This window comes from Salmo trutta, chromosome 9 (assembly GCF_901001165.1).
Source record: "Salmo trutta chromosome 9, fSalTru1.1, whole genome shotgun sequence".
Lineage (NCBI taxonomy): Eukaryota > Metazoa > Chordata > Actinopteri > Salmoniformes > Salmonidae > Salmo > Salmo trutta.
Window position 1 is genome coordinate 26,511,391 of NC_042965.1, and position 13,945 is coordinate 26,525,335.

General features: G+C 41.1%; 1 protein-coding gene across 1 annotated transcript in view; it reads right to left on the bottom strand.

Moving 5' to 3' along the window:
- LOC115200330 (polypeptide N-acetylgalactosaminyltransferase 9) overlaps nucleotides 1–8,366 on the bottom strand; it is a 138,395-nt gene extending 130,029 nt beyond the window's left edge. Inside the window, exon 1 of the mRNA XM_029763298.1 lies at nucleotides 7,205–8,366. Within this exon, the coding sequence (XP_029619158.1) occupies nucleotides 7,205–7,445 (241 nt within the window). The 5' untranslated portion in view covers nucleotides 7,446–8,366. The remainder of the gene's footprint in view (nucleotides 1–7,204) is intronic.
- Nucleotides 8,367–13,945: the final 5,579 nt, after the last annotated feature.

The following is a 13,945-nucleotide window of genomic DNA, read 5'->3' on the forward strand; positions in this document are numbered from 1 at the left end:
AGTAGAGGAGAGGTATTTTAAAATAGGCCTTGTGCGACTGACAAGGTTTAAACGCGGGTCTCTTACACGTCAGAAGAACACATTAGCCCACTAAGCTAAAGCCTAGGCAGTGGCCCAGGGACCCAATACTACTCCACGCCTCAAGCAATGTGACTCATTGTGTGAGTGCGGTTTAGAGGACTGGTTTGACCCTGTATTGTTTTGACACTTTATTGAGCAGCAACAGCAAACAGAACCGGCTCAGGGATTTATAGAAGTGGTGAGTGGACAGTTTATGTGGTTTTGGAGCGGCCGTTGTTGTGCTGCTGCTGATAAAGTTGTGCTTTGGTAATACCTCAGAGGATAATTTGTTGTAGCTACAATTTCTCACTCTGCTGCTGATTCATCTTTTCATGTTTCTCATGTTCTTTTTATGGAGGCTGAATATTCTGTTGCTTGGAGCAAAGCAAGAAATCCTTACAATGCTACAACTTAATAATGAAAATAGTCGGGGAAAAGAAAGCTTTCATTTTTGTTGTTAAGCTTTTGATGAAAACCGACAACTCCACCACAAAGATTTTTTTTACCCCTTTTTCTCCCCAATTTCAGACTCAGGAGAGGCAAAGGTCGAGAGCCGTGTGTCCTCTGAAACACAACCCAACCAAGCCGCACTGCTTCTTGACACAATGTCCACTTAACCTGGAAGCCAGCCGCACCAATGTGTTGGAGGAAACACCGTACACCTGGCGACCATGTCAGCGTGCACTGTGCCTGGCCCGCTACAGGAGTTGCTAGTGCGCGATGGGACAAGGACAACCCTGCAGGCCAAACCCTCCCCTAACTCAGATGATGCTGGGCCAATTGTGCACCGCCCCATGGGTCTCCCGGTCGTATCCGGCTGAGACAGAGCCTGGACTCGAACCCAGAATCTCTAGTGGCACAGCTAGCACTGCAATGCAGTGCCGTAGAACACTGCGCCACTCGGGAGGCCCATTGTATACTTACTTGACCCCCTAGATTCAATGCACGCACCTGTTCGGAAATCCAATTAGCATAATAACAAAAGAGCCATCAAAATCTGTGTGTTTAAGCTTGAGACATCTGGGTTTTTGCAAGGGCTGCGTCTCAATCCACCACATCGATATCAGCCTTCTGCATCTAGGGTGGAAAATGGCAGAGCTACAGTGGTGTTTGTCAGACCATGAGACATCCCGAAAATTGGTCTTCTCATAAAAACGTCTGCAGAGTCCAAACAGTTTGGACTAATATGACCCCACTATGGAAAGATGAGACTCTCACAAACACGAACGTGTTCTCCGTTTTGCTCTACGACGGCCACAAGCTTCACGTGACTCGTGAGAATGTCTCCCGTGACTGATGTAAAAAATAAATGAAAATGAATAGGTATTTTTGGGACTAGGGTTTCACATGTACCTTTTATTTATTTTTTATTTTGCTTCCTGATGCTTTTCTAGATCCTTCAGAAGCATTTCAGACACCTCAAACCATAGTCCAAAAATAAATCAAAAGGGTTATCTTTTTTGCCATGTATGAACGCTTTATTCAATGCATTTCAATGGGCTAATAACAGGCCAAATTCAATGTTTCATCAAATAATATTTTTTTTTTTTGGGGGGGGGGATATCGACAGGGGTCCTAAAAGTCTAAATCAAATTGCTAAATGGTCCATCTTATGACCATACTAAAACAATTCCATATGTTAGCTTAGTAGATATTGCCATTTAAATATTACATTCAATTGTGTTTTATTACAAACCACTCTGGATCGGTAAAGTAGATATTGTTAAGTGTGTAAAGCGACTTGAAATATTTAATTAGACAAAGCTCAAGCCATTTAATATAATTCACATTCTAGGCACAATCTAACATAGAATGATTGCATTCACTAAAACCCATGAGTAGGCCAAGTCATTTTCTACAACACTGAGAGAATATTGTGACACAGGCAAGGAAAACTATTGAGGCAAATGGCAATGGCAAATGCTCCAGCTACCATAGTGTTCTGCCAGTCCTGTGAATGTCAGTGCGCCTCTAAGCCACATCATGTTACTGTACTGTAATGTTGGCTAGACTGCGTGGGCCATTGGGTTGGACCTGTATGCAATGAGCTTAAACATTCACTTGTTCAGTCAAGGCAGACAACAGGCCTAACATATTGTAGTTATGCGACTATGAATCACAATACATCTGGGGGGAAAAAAATAAAGGATAGAAGGTTGTTCCAGAACACTGGAAAAAAAATTGTTCCCAGCTTGTGTTAACCTTTTAAATTCAGTAAGCTCCTATCACCTGAGGCTGCTCTTACATGATGTCCTTCTGGTTAAGACATTTGAACAATATGTAAGACAGACTTGTTAGATTGACCAGTAATTTATCGCCGATAAGACACTTTTTAGGTGACTTTGCCACTGCTTATTCACTATGGTGAAGTCAGCTAAAAGAGCTTCAAGCTTCTTAGCCTAACCAGAAGCCTCTCTAGAGATGTCTTTGATACTATGCTGTTGTGATGATTTATGTTGTATCACTGATACATCCTCAACACATTATCCTCTACTTCCTCTAGTTTAATTCTTCAAACTGCAGATTAGCAAAACACCTTCATTATCCCACAATGAAGTAATTACAGGGAAACATCTGGTTGTTCCACTGCAAACACACAGGTGCTATTTCCAGTATGAAGAGGTTAGCAGCACACTATGGGGAGATGAAGGGTGTGTGCCAAATGGTACACTATCCCTATGGTGCACTACTTTTGACCAGAGTGTTATGGGCCCTTGTCAAAAGTAGTGAACTTTATAGGAAATAGGTTGTCATTTGGGACGCATGTTGATGTAGTGTTCCAACACCCTCAGATGGACAGATTTGTTTCTGTGCGGATATGGGCTGGCTACCATCAAACATCAATCTGGGTGCACTATGTCCAAGTGCATATCCATCTCGATGCTCAGTCGCTCACCTCAGAATCCATTTTTACAGAGGCGCCCACAACAGGATACATTATAGCGTCATAACAGTGATAAATGATGTAACAACCTTCAAAAAATGTCTGATTTGGGCTGATGAGATAGATTTTCAAACTGAAAGACACCTCAATTTCGTGAATGATTTAAAGGGAGAGTGGAGTTATGCGTGTCAAAAGCGATGCTGAGATGTTATAAATATTGATGTCTTGGATGTGGTTGAGTGATCTGTTGTTCAAATAGAGGAAAATAACTACCCGTAGTTGGTTTTAAAAGCTAAAATGTGGGCGATCCATAAAACATTGGCAACAAGGGAAATGCATAACGCATAAAGGATAATGCATAAAGCCTTGATTTGCTGCTCATGACAAAAAAAAGGCAATCTAATGGGTCATCGGGATTTAGAGGGGTTACTTGTATTTGTAAATTGTCATTGTGATACTGTATCTCGAGACCCAATGAGTCATCATAACAATCCAAGCTTGCATGGTAACACATGCAAAGGACTGAAAGAAGAAACTACTGTATCAAAAGAAGAAGTGCACAAAAAGCACCATTTAGCAATTCTTAGGCAAAAATACTTTACAGTCGACATACAGTACAGTAGATCTATCTATAAGTCAGGAAATATGCCAGTTTCCTAACTCAAATTAAATATTTTCACATGGATCTGACCTCTCATTTAGGAGGGCGAGGACAACTAATGTCAGGGCTTTGTAGGGAATCATGAAATTAAAGTTTTTAAATAATCACAGGAATGAAATTGCTGGAGTTTTTGACCAGCATATGAAATCTCTAGTTCTTCACAAAGTGTAATTATCTTGTAGCTTAAATGCAGATTGTCAGATGAGGCGTTGAATACATTACAGAGATTCACATTTCTAAAAGCTGGAACTGAATAGATTCTCATCAGTTACTGAAAATGTTTGGTTGATGATTCCTCATCTACATATCATTAGTGGAAAATATATTCCATCACAGGCTCCATTCCCCCACTCCAATCTGCTGGGGAGGTGTCTGTGGGCTCTCCAATATAAAATTATACTCACACTGTGATGAATACCATTAAGGTACGGGTTGAAGCATCAAGAGTGTATGGGGTATGAGGTGATGAAACATCATTTCATTTCTAATTCCTCGTCAGGAGTTCTCTCTTTCCATGCTTTAACATATAAACAACATTTCTTTCTGCAGCATAATTGGAAATGATAAATAGGAGTCATATCTACTGCTGCAGCTGGACCATCCTCAGAGGCTGCTGCCATGCCATCTAATCACCTCCGCTCACTCAGGATGAAAGCAGGACTCAGTGACATGCATCACTGATGACAAACACTCAGCCCTGCTCAGCTCAGCCTGTCTATTTAAGGGCACCAATGAGCAGGAGGCTGTGACACACTGCAGGGTCACTCAGTCAGAGGACAGAGAGGTGAGCTGGGGAGAACAGTGCATGAATGACAAGGCATTCATCTTGGGAGAAAGTAAAGTATCAACTGCATGATATTTTTTGCTTGACTTCATTGTGAGACTCAGAGCTGAACTTAAGCCAGTGTCTTGGGGCAACTTTATAATACTCTTTCATGATACAGGATTTTAATTACATCTAGATACAACAGGGACCTTATCATATTAATGCAACATAAGTTGAAACGTGTAAATTAGGTATAAAATATGAATGTCTTGATGATTATTGGTCAACAAGTATACTTGTTTTTAAAATTGTAGCCTAAAACATAAATACGCAGATCAGAGAGGATCTGTCGGTGAATCTTAAGTTGCACTGAGAGGAAGTAGAGATCTGGCACTTTTAATGCACTGCTTAGGTCACAACACTGTCCTATAAGCCTGTTAACAAGAAGCTTAATCCCAGATAGATGATTATCCAGTAGAGGATAGTGCATCTTCAGCAGAGGAGAGGAGAGCTGATGACCCTAGCCTCTTGTCAGTTATTTACATAGTGAATTGCAAAGTTACAAATAGCACACTTTACTGTTGTTCTGGTGAGGAATGACCTGAAATATTAGATAGTATTAGATTAGATTGGTCCTGTAATTGCTTCCCAAATGACACACTATTCTCTATACTGTATACACTAGAAAAAGGGTTCCAATGGGTTCTTCAGCTGTCCCCATAGGACAACCCTTTTTGGTTTCAGGGAGAACTCTTTTGGTTCCAGGTAGAACCCTTTTGGGTTCCATGTAGAACCTTTTCCACAGAGGGTTCTACCTGGAACCCAAAAGGGTTCTACCTGGAACCAAAAGAGTTCTACCTGGAACCTAAATATCACCAATATCACACACCGAGTCAAAGAAAAGATAACATCGTCCAAATCACTGACTGAGCAGTACTGGAATAAATGCTTGTACAATGCACAGGAGCTGCATCACTTTGCAAATCCATGTAATAGATGAAGAGTTTGTAAATGTCTTCTAAATCTAATCTAAGCCTTAATCCCTTGGTATGTCATTGTTGGACAACTTCAAATCACTGTCGGACATGGTAATAGTTATTGGCACACAAGGTTCTCACTCTGTAACGCCAATCCCAATGGCAATAGATTTAAATCAGTGATCTGTTCCCCATTTTAAAATTGAGAAATAAATCAGGATATAAATGTATGATTAAGTGTGTCAATAAATATCCGGATGCTAAACATGGAGAGATGCTGACAGAAGGGAAGGATTCCTCCTGACTCTGTCTGACTCTGTCTCTCTGTCTGACTCTGTCTGACTCTGTACACTCCAGGGCAAATACATGGTGGCTCCCCGGCCCCTCGCTCCAGACAAAGTCCCCTGAATGAGAGGATGTATTATACTTTGGTGAGCCAGTGCCTCCTGGCTCCAAAGGCAAAGCATAACTCAAACTGACAGAGGGACCTCTTTCGTACAAAAATGATGCCAGCCAGCACCAAAGCATAGTAATAAGATCAAATAAAAACCCTCAAACTAGGAGTGTTTTGTGGCCATGCTATATAGCATTAACAGTAGATACAGACTGTCCTTGACCACTTTTGACAAAGAGAATAATAAACTGACTTCACAACACTTTCACCAAAATCCTGTTTATAATACAATAGTTCTGACATGAACAGGCAGTTTGCTGAGCACCAAGCACAAATACTACCATGATAGTTTGATACAGTGGATACAAGACTTATCCTTTTTGAACCTGCCTCTATGGAAAGGATTTTATGTTAACCTTTTTACCTTGAGGTTTACCGACTTGTCAGCGGCAGAAGCTGGCTTTTGTTGACATCGACTAAACAGGGAGATTGAGGGAATTATACTTTGCCATTAGAAGCATACACTATTTCAAACAAATCAGTGATGGCACAGGCTGCTTGTCTCACAATTTGTATAGGATTTGTATATACTATTGATAACATAAAATGTAAAAATGTAAACATATGGATGATTCTTACTGTAATTGTGTAATTGACTGAATGCTAAATAGTGATGCATGCATTAGCTGTCTCAAAATAAATGTTGGACTTTTCAGTGTCTGAATCTCTCATGTTTCATGAGAGAGTAGGACCATGGAGCATAATGAGAGATGAGATAGCCCGGAGATGTTTTTAACATGATTTAAAGGATGCTGTTTTGCCAGACAGACCAAACCTCCTGCAACACATTTCAATGACTAAAGGTTACATAAAGAAATAAGTCTGTTTTTTCATTCGATTAGAGAACCATTTAATTTGACCTTCTTTTACATTTCAGACAAAATGATTGTATTTGGGCCAAGGGAATGACAAAAGCAGAACTCTGTAGCCAGAACCAGGGTTTTCACCTCTATGGGATTCTCAATAATACTAACTACTATTGGCTGGTGTTTTTGATAGGGATTAGACCAGGTTAAGTGCACAGATTAGGAACAGTTGTATTGATTTTACTTGAGTTAAACCTATTCACTTGTTGGCAATAATTTGTGGCTCCATAAATTCACCATTCATCACTGGATGACTCACTATGCACACAATAACAGTACCATAATGACTGATACTGTCTGAATGGCTGATATACCAGTTGCATATTTATCTCATTGTCCATTGTCTGATCAAATTCAATGTATTTGGAAAAGTAGGCTGTTTATAGTTACTCTGTAGAAAAATGACAATAATTCAGGATGTATATAACTATACAGAGATATGACTCCACAGTTAACAATGCTGAAAATTATAAATATCTCATACTTGAGTAAAAGCTATATGCTGAATATGTTGTTCAAGTTATAATGATGCATACCATTTAATTGGTTGTAGACAACGTCCTCCAGCCGCTCCAGTCTCTGAAGTATGGACTGCCTGTCCACCAAGTTGGAAACTTTGCCATTCCTGGCTCTCAGTCTCTGGTCTGATATCCTGCCGATCTGAATGAGTTCCTCAGAACGGTCCTGTATTCTACAATATACCGAGAACAATATGATCCCCACAAAAACAAAAATGTTAACCGTGAGCAAAGTTTTTATTTTGCGTGCCACAGCCATGAACCCTAATAGAGCAGTTGGGCAGAAGCCGTTAAGCCAAATAATAATGCATTTGGAGTACTTTAGCTACTTCGGCTGTCGGCTGTATTGCAGTGAAAAGCAGATGCTTTCAGTGGAAGTCAACTTTGGGAGACCTGAAACAAGGAGCTGTCCTTTCAGCACCACTGAGATGCCGGCGGAACGCTTCTCTAGGGCTGATGTGGGGGGACTACTGTTGACATCCAAGCTTCGAGTCTCCCAGACTGTGGTATGCAGATGCTGTATTGAGGAAGTTCAAGGTTGGTAAGGACGCTGGACAAAACAATGCTTTCTCTTTAGATCATATGCAACGCCGCACGCCTGTACCTTTACAGAAGCGCTGCTGTTGAAGATACATAGAACGTATTCTGTCGTGTCCACTAGAAATAAATAACGTTAGACACGAACCATAGTCTTAAATAGAAGCGACTATTTACTGTAGAAAAACATCTATGCGTGCACTGCAACGTGGAAAGTCGTCAAAATCTCAGTCACGAGGACAACATCATCTCGTCCACCCTGAACAGTGTATTATTCCGTATTTGCGAAGCAGCATACTCTATTGCTGCTTTGACATTTCCTCTCTCAGAGGCGTTGTGGTCACTGGATTCGTCCTGATCCTGAAATAGATTTGGATGTGTCTTGAAATGTGCACATGCCTCCCTCAAATATGCAGCGAGTTTCTCCCATCAATCCACCATTGGTCGCAGTAGAACGTTGAGGTGCCGATAGATAGAAGTTCAGAACGGGTTTTGTCATCAAATGCTGTCAAACGGTTCCGATGCTCGCGCTGCCTGACTGCATGGTGAGTGAGCCAACCCTTCTCTTTTGCTAGCTCTCGCATGCTGTCTGCATCCCACCCTCTCCCTCTCTCTTTCAGCCTCTCTCTCAGAGCAAGAGCGCAGGGAAAGCGCTACTGCGTTGTGACGTTTAGAGGCATATTCATGATCTGTCTCAAGGATTAAAATAAACATGAATATAAAAAATAATGTTATTTGAATTCATATGGTGCACTGCATCCGGTCAGATTCTAGATTGATTATATTATCTTAATACCAACAGAATAAATCACACATAGAATAAATAGTCATGTTGATTGAGCCACCATACTCCCAATAAGCATTTATTGAAATGAAAATAACCGATACACTTCCCTCTACTAATCACAACAACAGCCAGAAAAGGGTTTATCAGTTATTATTGGTATATGACTTGATTGAGTGCTAATTGATTTCAAGTCCAACCTCCTCAGAGATGTCTTAGACTAACCTCAGTGTAATTACACAAAATGCAAACAGGTATCACAGGTGTAAGTAGCCTACTATGTTAAATCTGTATGTACTGTACCTGCCTATGCAAATATCATGTACATACTGTACTAGTTTTGTACCCTTTATAATACACTGCTCAAAAAAATAAAGGGAACACTAAAATAACACATCCTAGATCTGAATGAATGAAATAATGTTATTAAATACTTTTTTCTTTACATAGTTGAATGTGCTGACAACAAAATCACACAAAAAGAATCAATGGAAATCCAATTTATCAACCCATGGAGGTCTGGATTTGGAGTCACACTCAAAATTAAAGTGGAAAACCACACTACAGGCTGATCCAACTTTGATGTAATGTCCTTAAAACAAGTCAAAATGAGGCTCAGTAGTGTGTGTGGCCTCCACGTGCCTTTATGACCTCCCTACAACGTCTGGGCATGCTCCTGATGAGGTGGCGGATGGTCTCCTGAGGGATCTCCTCCCAGACCTGGACTAAAGCACCTGCCAACTCCTGGACAGTCTGTGGTGCAACGTGGCGTTGGTGGATGGAGCGAGACATGATGTCCCAGATGTGCTCAATTGGACTCAGGTCTGGGGAACGGGCGGGCCAGTCCATAGCATCAATGCCTTCCTCTTGCAGGAACTGCTGACACACTCCAGCCACATGAGGTCTAGCATTGTCTTGCATTAGGAGGAACCCAGGGCCAACCGCACCAGCATATGGTCTCACAAGGGGTCTGAGGATCTCATCTCGGTACCTAATGGCAGTCAGGCTACCTCTGGTGAGCACATAGAGGGCTGTGCAGCCCCCCAAAGAAATGCCACCCCACACCATGACTGACCCACTGCCAAACCGGTCATGCTGGAGGATGTTGAAGGCAGCAGAACGTTCTCCATGGCGTCTCCAGACTCTGTCACGTCTGTCACATGTGCTCAGTGTGAAGTTGCTTTCATCTGTGAAGAGCACAGGGCGCTATTGGCGAATTTGCCAATCTTGGTGTTCTCTGGCAAATGCCAAACGTCCTACACGGAGTTGGGCTGTAAGCACAACCCCCACCTGTGGACGTCGGGCCCTCATACCACCCTCATGGAGTCTGTTTCTGACCGTTTGAGCAGACACATGCACATTTGTGGCCTGCTGGAGGTCATTTTGCAGGGCTCTGGCAGTGCTCCTCCTGCTCCTCCTTGCACAAAGGCGGAGGTAGCGGTCCTGCTGCTGGGTTGTTGCCCTCCTACGGCCTCCTCCACGTCTCCTGATGTACTGGCCTGTCTCCTGGTAGCGCCTCCATGCTCTGGACACTACGCTGACAGACACAGCAAACCTTCTTGCCACAGCTCGCATTGATGTGCCATCCTGGATGAGCTGCACTACCTGAGCCACTTGTGTGGGTTGTAGACTCCGTCTCATGCTACCACTAGAGTGAAAGCACCGCCAGCATTCAAAAGTGACCAAAACATTAGCCAGGAAGCATAGGAACTGAGAAGTGGTCTGTAGTCCCCACCTGCAGAACTACTCCTTTATTGGGGGTGTCTTGCGAATTGCCTATAATTTCCACCTGTTGTCTATTCCATTTGCACAACAGCATGTGACATTTATTGTCAATCAGTGTTGCTTCCTAAGTGGACAGTTTGATTTCACAGAAGTGTGATTGACTTGGAGTTACATTGTGTTGTTTAAGTGTTCCCTTTATTTTTTTGAGCAGTATATAAAAGGGCAATGGCAAACTTTTCAGCCATTGAAGTCAGATACTTGAAATTAAGACATTTGGCAGGAAATAGTGTAAACAATTAATTAAAATAATTAAAATATTTTAATGCTTTTCATTTATTTTTTACACTATTTTCCGCCAAACGTCTTAATTTCAAGTCTCTGACTTCAATGGCTGAAAAGTTTGCCATTGCCCTTCCTACTAGAGACCAACTGCTGCCTGATCAGTGATTCCAAATAAAATCACGATTCTAGTAAATTACAGCCAAACAGAGCCAATCCCTGAGCACTTTCTCTTGATTAGAGTAACCCAGAAGTAGGCCTTCCAAAAAAATAAATCCCTGGCCTCTCTCCTCAGAGGAGCCAAGCGCAGATTTATACTCTTTGATTTGTTTGACTTTCCAATACAATCAGATGTGGGCTAAAACTGTAAAACATTTATTGACTGCAAAATTCGCGCTTGGAAAATGGTAGGGGTACGAAGAGCAAAAGGCTTGTAAATGTTTTCTGGCACTAGAGTCAAGTCCTTGATGAGATATTTTAAGGTTGAGTCAGATATATATTTTACAGATAGAGGTTGATAGTCCCAGTACACCTTTTCATTTTTCAATCCACGTTATTTCTTCAGGCAACTGTTCTGAAACCAAGGCCTTGAAGTAGTAGCATAGTGCATTCTTCATTTTACATATATGGTGTATGTGCTTTATCAGGCCAGTGAGGTCGCTAACCTCGTCAGGCTCAATTGCTACGAGCTAGCTGGGGTGAGATTACCTAGTCACCAGCTTTACATTTATTTATCAGGGACATCGCTCTCGTTTCAAACTTACCCACATTGGTAACGGTATTTTAATGCTGTTATCCCCATTGGTAATACCCACAAAACACATTTCTACATTGATTGTAGCACTCATTAGTCCCACCATGACTTCCTCAAATCTCCAAATCAAAAATGGCAACATCCTTTGTACATGGAGCCTTTCCCCCAGAACCAATCAGATGTTTTAGTGAAGGATCTTAGTTGAAGCCATTCTAATTCAAACCATTCCAACAGAATGGGAACGTGTAAATGAAAAATCAAAATACATTTTCCATTTTATTCAAATGTAGATGAGATAAAACAAGACACGTGGACTACTGTTTAACATGCAATGTTAATGAACGAGAAACAAATACATTGCTCTATTGAACTTCACAACTGCATGATAATAGGCCATGTGTCTATCCTGCTAGGCTCAGAGTAGGTAACACGCTAGGTAACACATTGGCTCCTCGGTTGTTATTCATACACTTGAATCTATCCCTTTTGTCCTCATGCTCTGCATGACAAGCAGCTTTGAAATAATTGGCTTTATCTGCGGAACGTAATGAGGTTTCCTGCTGAATATGAATCACATTACAAAAGGTGCTGATTTGGTTTGTGGAGAGAGAAGTCTGCTGCTGAAACAGACAGGCTTAGGCAATCATTCAGTAGCCACCTTATCCATCTCTGGTGACCCACTGCTGTTCATACTACTACTACTACTACTACTACTACTACTACTATTATAACAACAACTATGATACCAATACTACTACTACTACTACTACTACTACTACTACTACTACTACTACTACTACTACTACTACTACTACTACTATTATAACAACAACTATGATACCAATACTACTACTACTACTATTATAACAACAACTATGATACCAATACTACTACTACTACTACTACTACTACTACTACTACTACTACTACTACTACTACTATAACAACAACTATGATACCACTACTACTACTACTACTACTACTACTATTACTACTACGATTATAACAACAACTATGATACCAATACTACTACTACTACTACTACTACTACTACTACTACTACTACTACTACTACTACTACTATAACAACAACTATGATACCACTACTACTACTACTACTATTACTACTACGATTATAACAACAACTATGATACCATTACTACTACTACTACTACTACTATGATATCAATACTTCTACTACTAATATGACTACAACTATGAAACCACTACGACTACTACTACTACTACGACTACTATTACTGCTACTACTATTACTGCTGCTGCTGCTGCTACTAGGAATACTGCAACTTCTACAACTACGAATATTACTATTACTAATACAGCTCTTAATGTTACAGCAGCGAAAAAACATATTTGAATAAAATGTGTATGGTATATTATTGTATTACCTCCATTTCTCTGCCTTCTTTCTCCTCCTCTACCAAACATTCTCTGTGACCTGTTCCTGTTTTGTGTATTCAGAATGAGGACAGCTAAGCCAGACACAATCTAGTTCTGAGGCCTTTTAGCCGTATTAGCCTGGCAGGCTGCCAGACACACTGTACTCATCCAGCTCACAGTGTCTCTGCATGATTCTCTTAAACCTGTGAAAGTGACCGGATTGAGAGGAGAGGCTAATAAGCTTCGTTTTCCATGTTGAGCACCAAATCAAATTGACATTTGACAAGAAATGCCAAAATGTGGATGTTTTTAACACACTGTAATTGAGCATGCATCCCATGTTCCAGTATGCTAAAGAAATATACACCATACTGTATAACATATCCTTTTATTCACTTTTATTTAATCAGGGGAGCCCAATTGAGACCACGGTCTCTTTTTCAATGGTGCCCTGAGACCACAAAGCAATGGATAAAAAAATCTAACAAGATAAAATAAGAAGTACACTACACCAGAACACCACCAACATCACAGCCTTTATAAACAAGTTACTAAATCAATCACTCAAAACAATTGCACACCTCTGTGAACTCATCATCAGGTTTTTAAAATGCCCTAGTGGCACCAGGGAGTCCAAATGTAATGAATTTTGTAAGTGATTCCAAAAATGTGGAGCGTGAAAACTAAAAGCAGATTTACCTTATTCAGTGGAGACCTACAGTGTTAAGAACTTAATAAAACAGTAGAAATGTCCAATATAATATGGGACTGGAGTTTTTCAAGTGACGGCTCAGTCACATAGTCAGGAAAAGCTCCTGAACTGTGTTACCCATAGCACATGTGGTGCCTAGTCTGAACAGAAAAACACATGAGCCATTGAGTCTCCACCACCTGTTTTCCGACCCTTGAACGGAAGCTTTTAGATGAGTGTACAGAACATTCTCATCCTCTGAAGCTGCTCTCCGGCTGGATGTGGTTCACAGGAGTCAGCCATGGACTGCGTCCCAAATGGCACCCTAATCCCTGCATAGTGCACTCCTTTAGACCAGAGCCCCATGGGCCCTGATCAAAAGTCGTGCACCATATAAGGAATAGGGTATCATTTGGGGCACAGACATGGTCTGCTGAGTCCTTTAGAGATATACTGCGGTCAGAAGAGATGCTATTACGCAAGAAAACCCAGAGGTCAGACAGATCATGGACATCAACGGCGGTGTATCTACTGTAAAAATACCCAGACCAAAGGTGGTTGTAGAGAGTGCAACAGGTCTGCACCTCA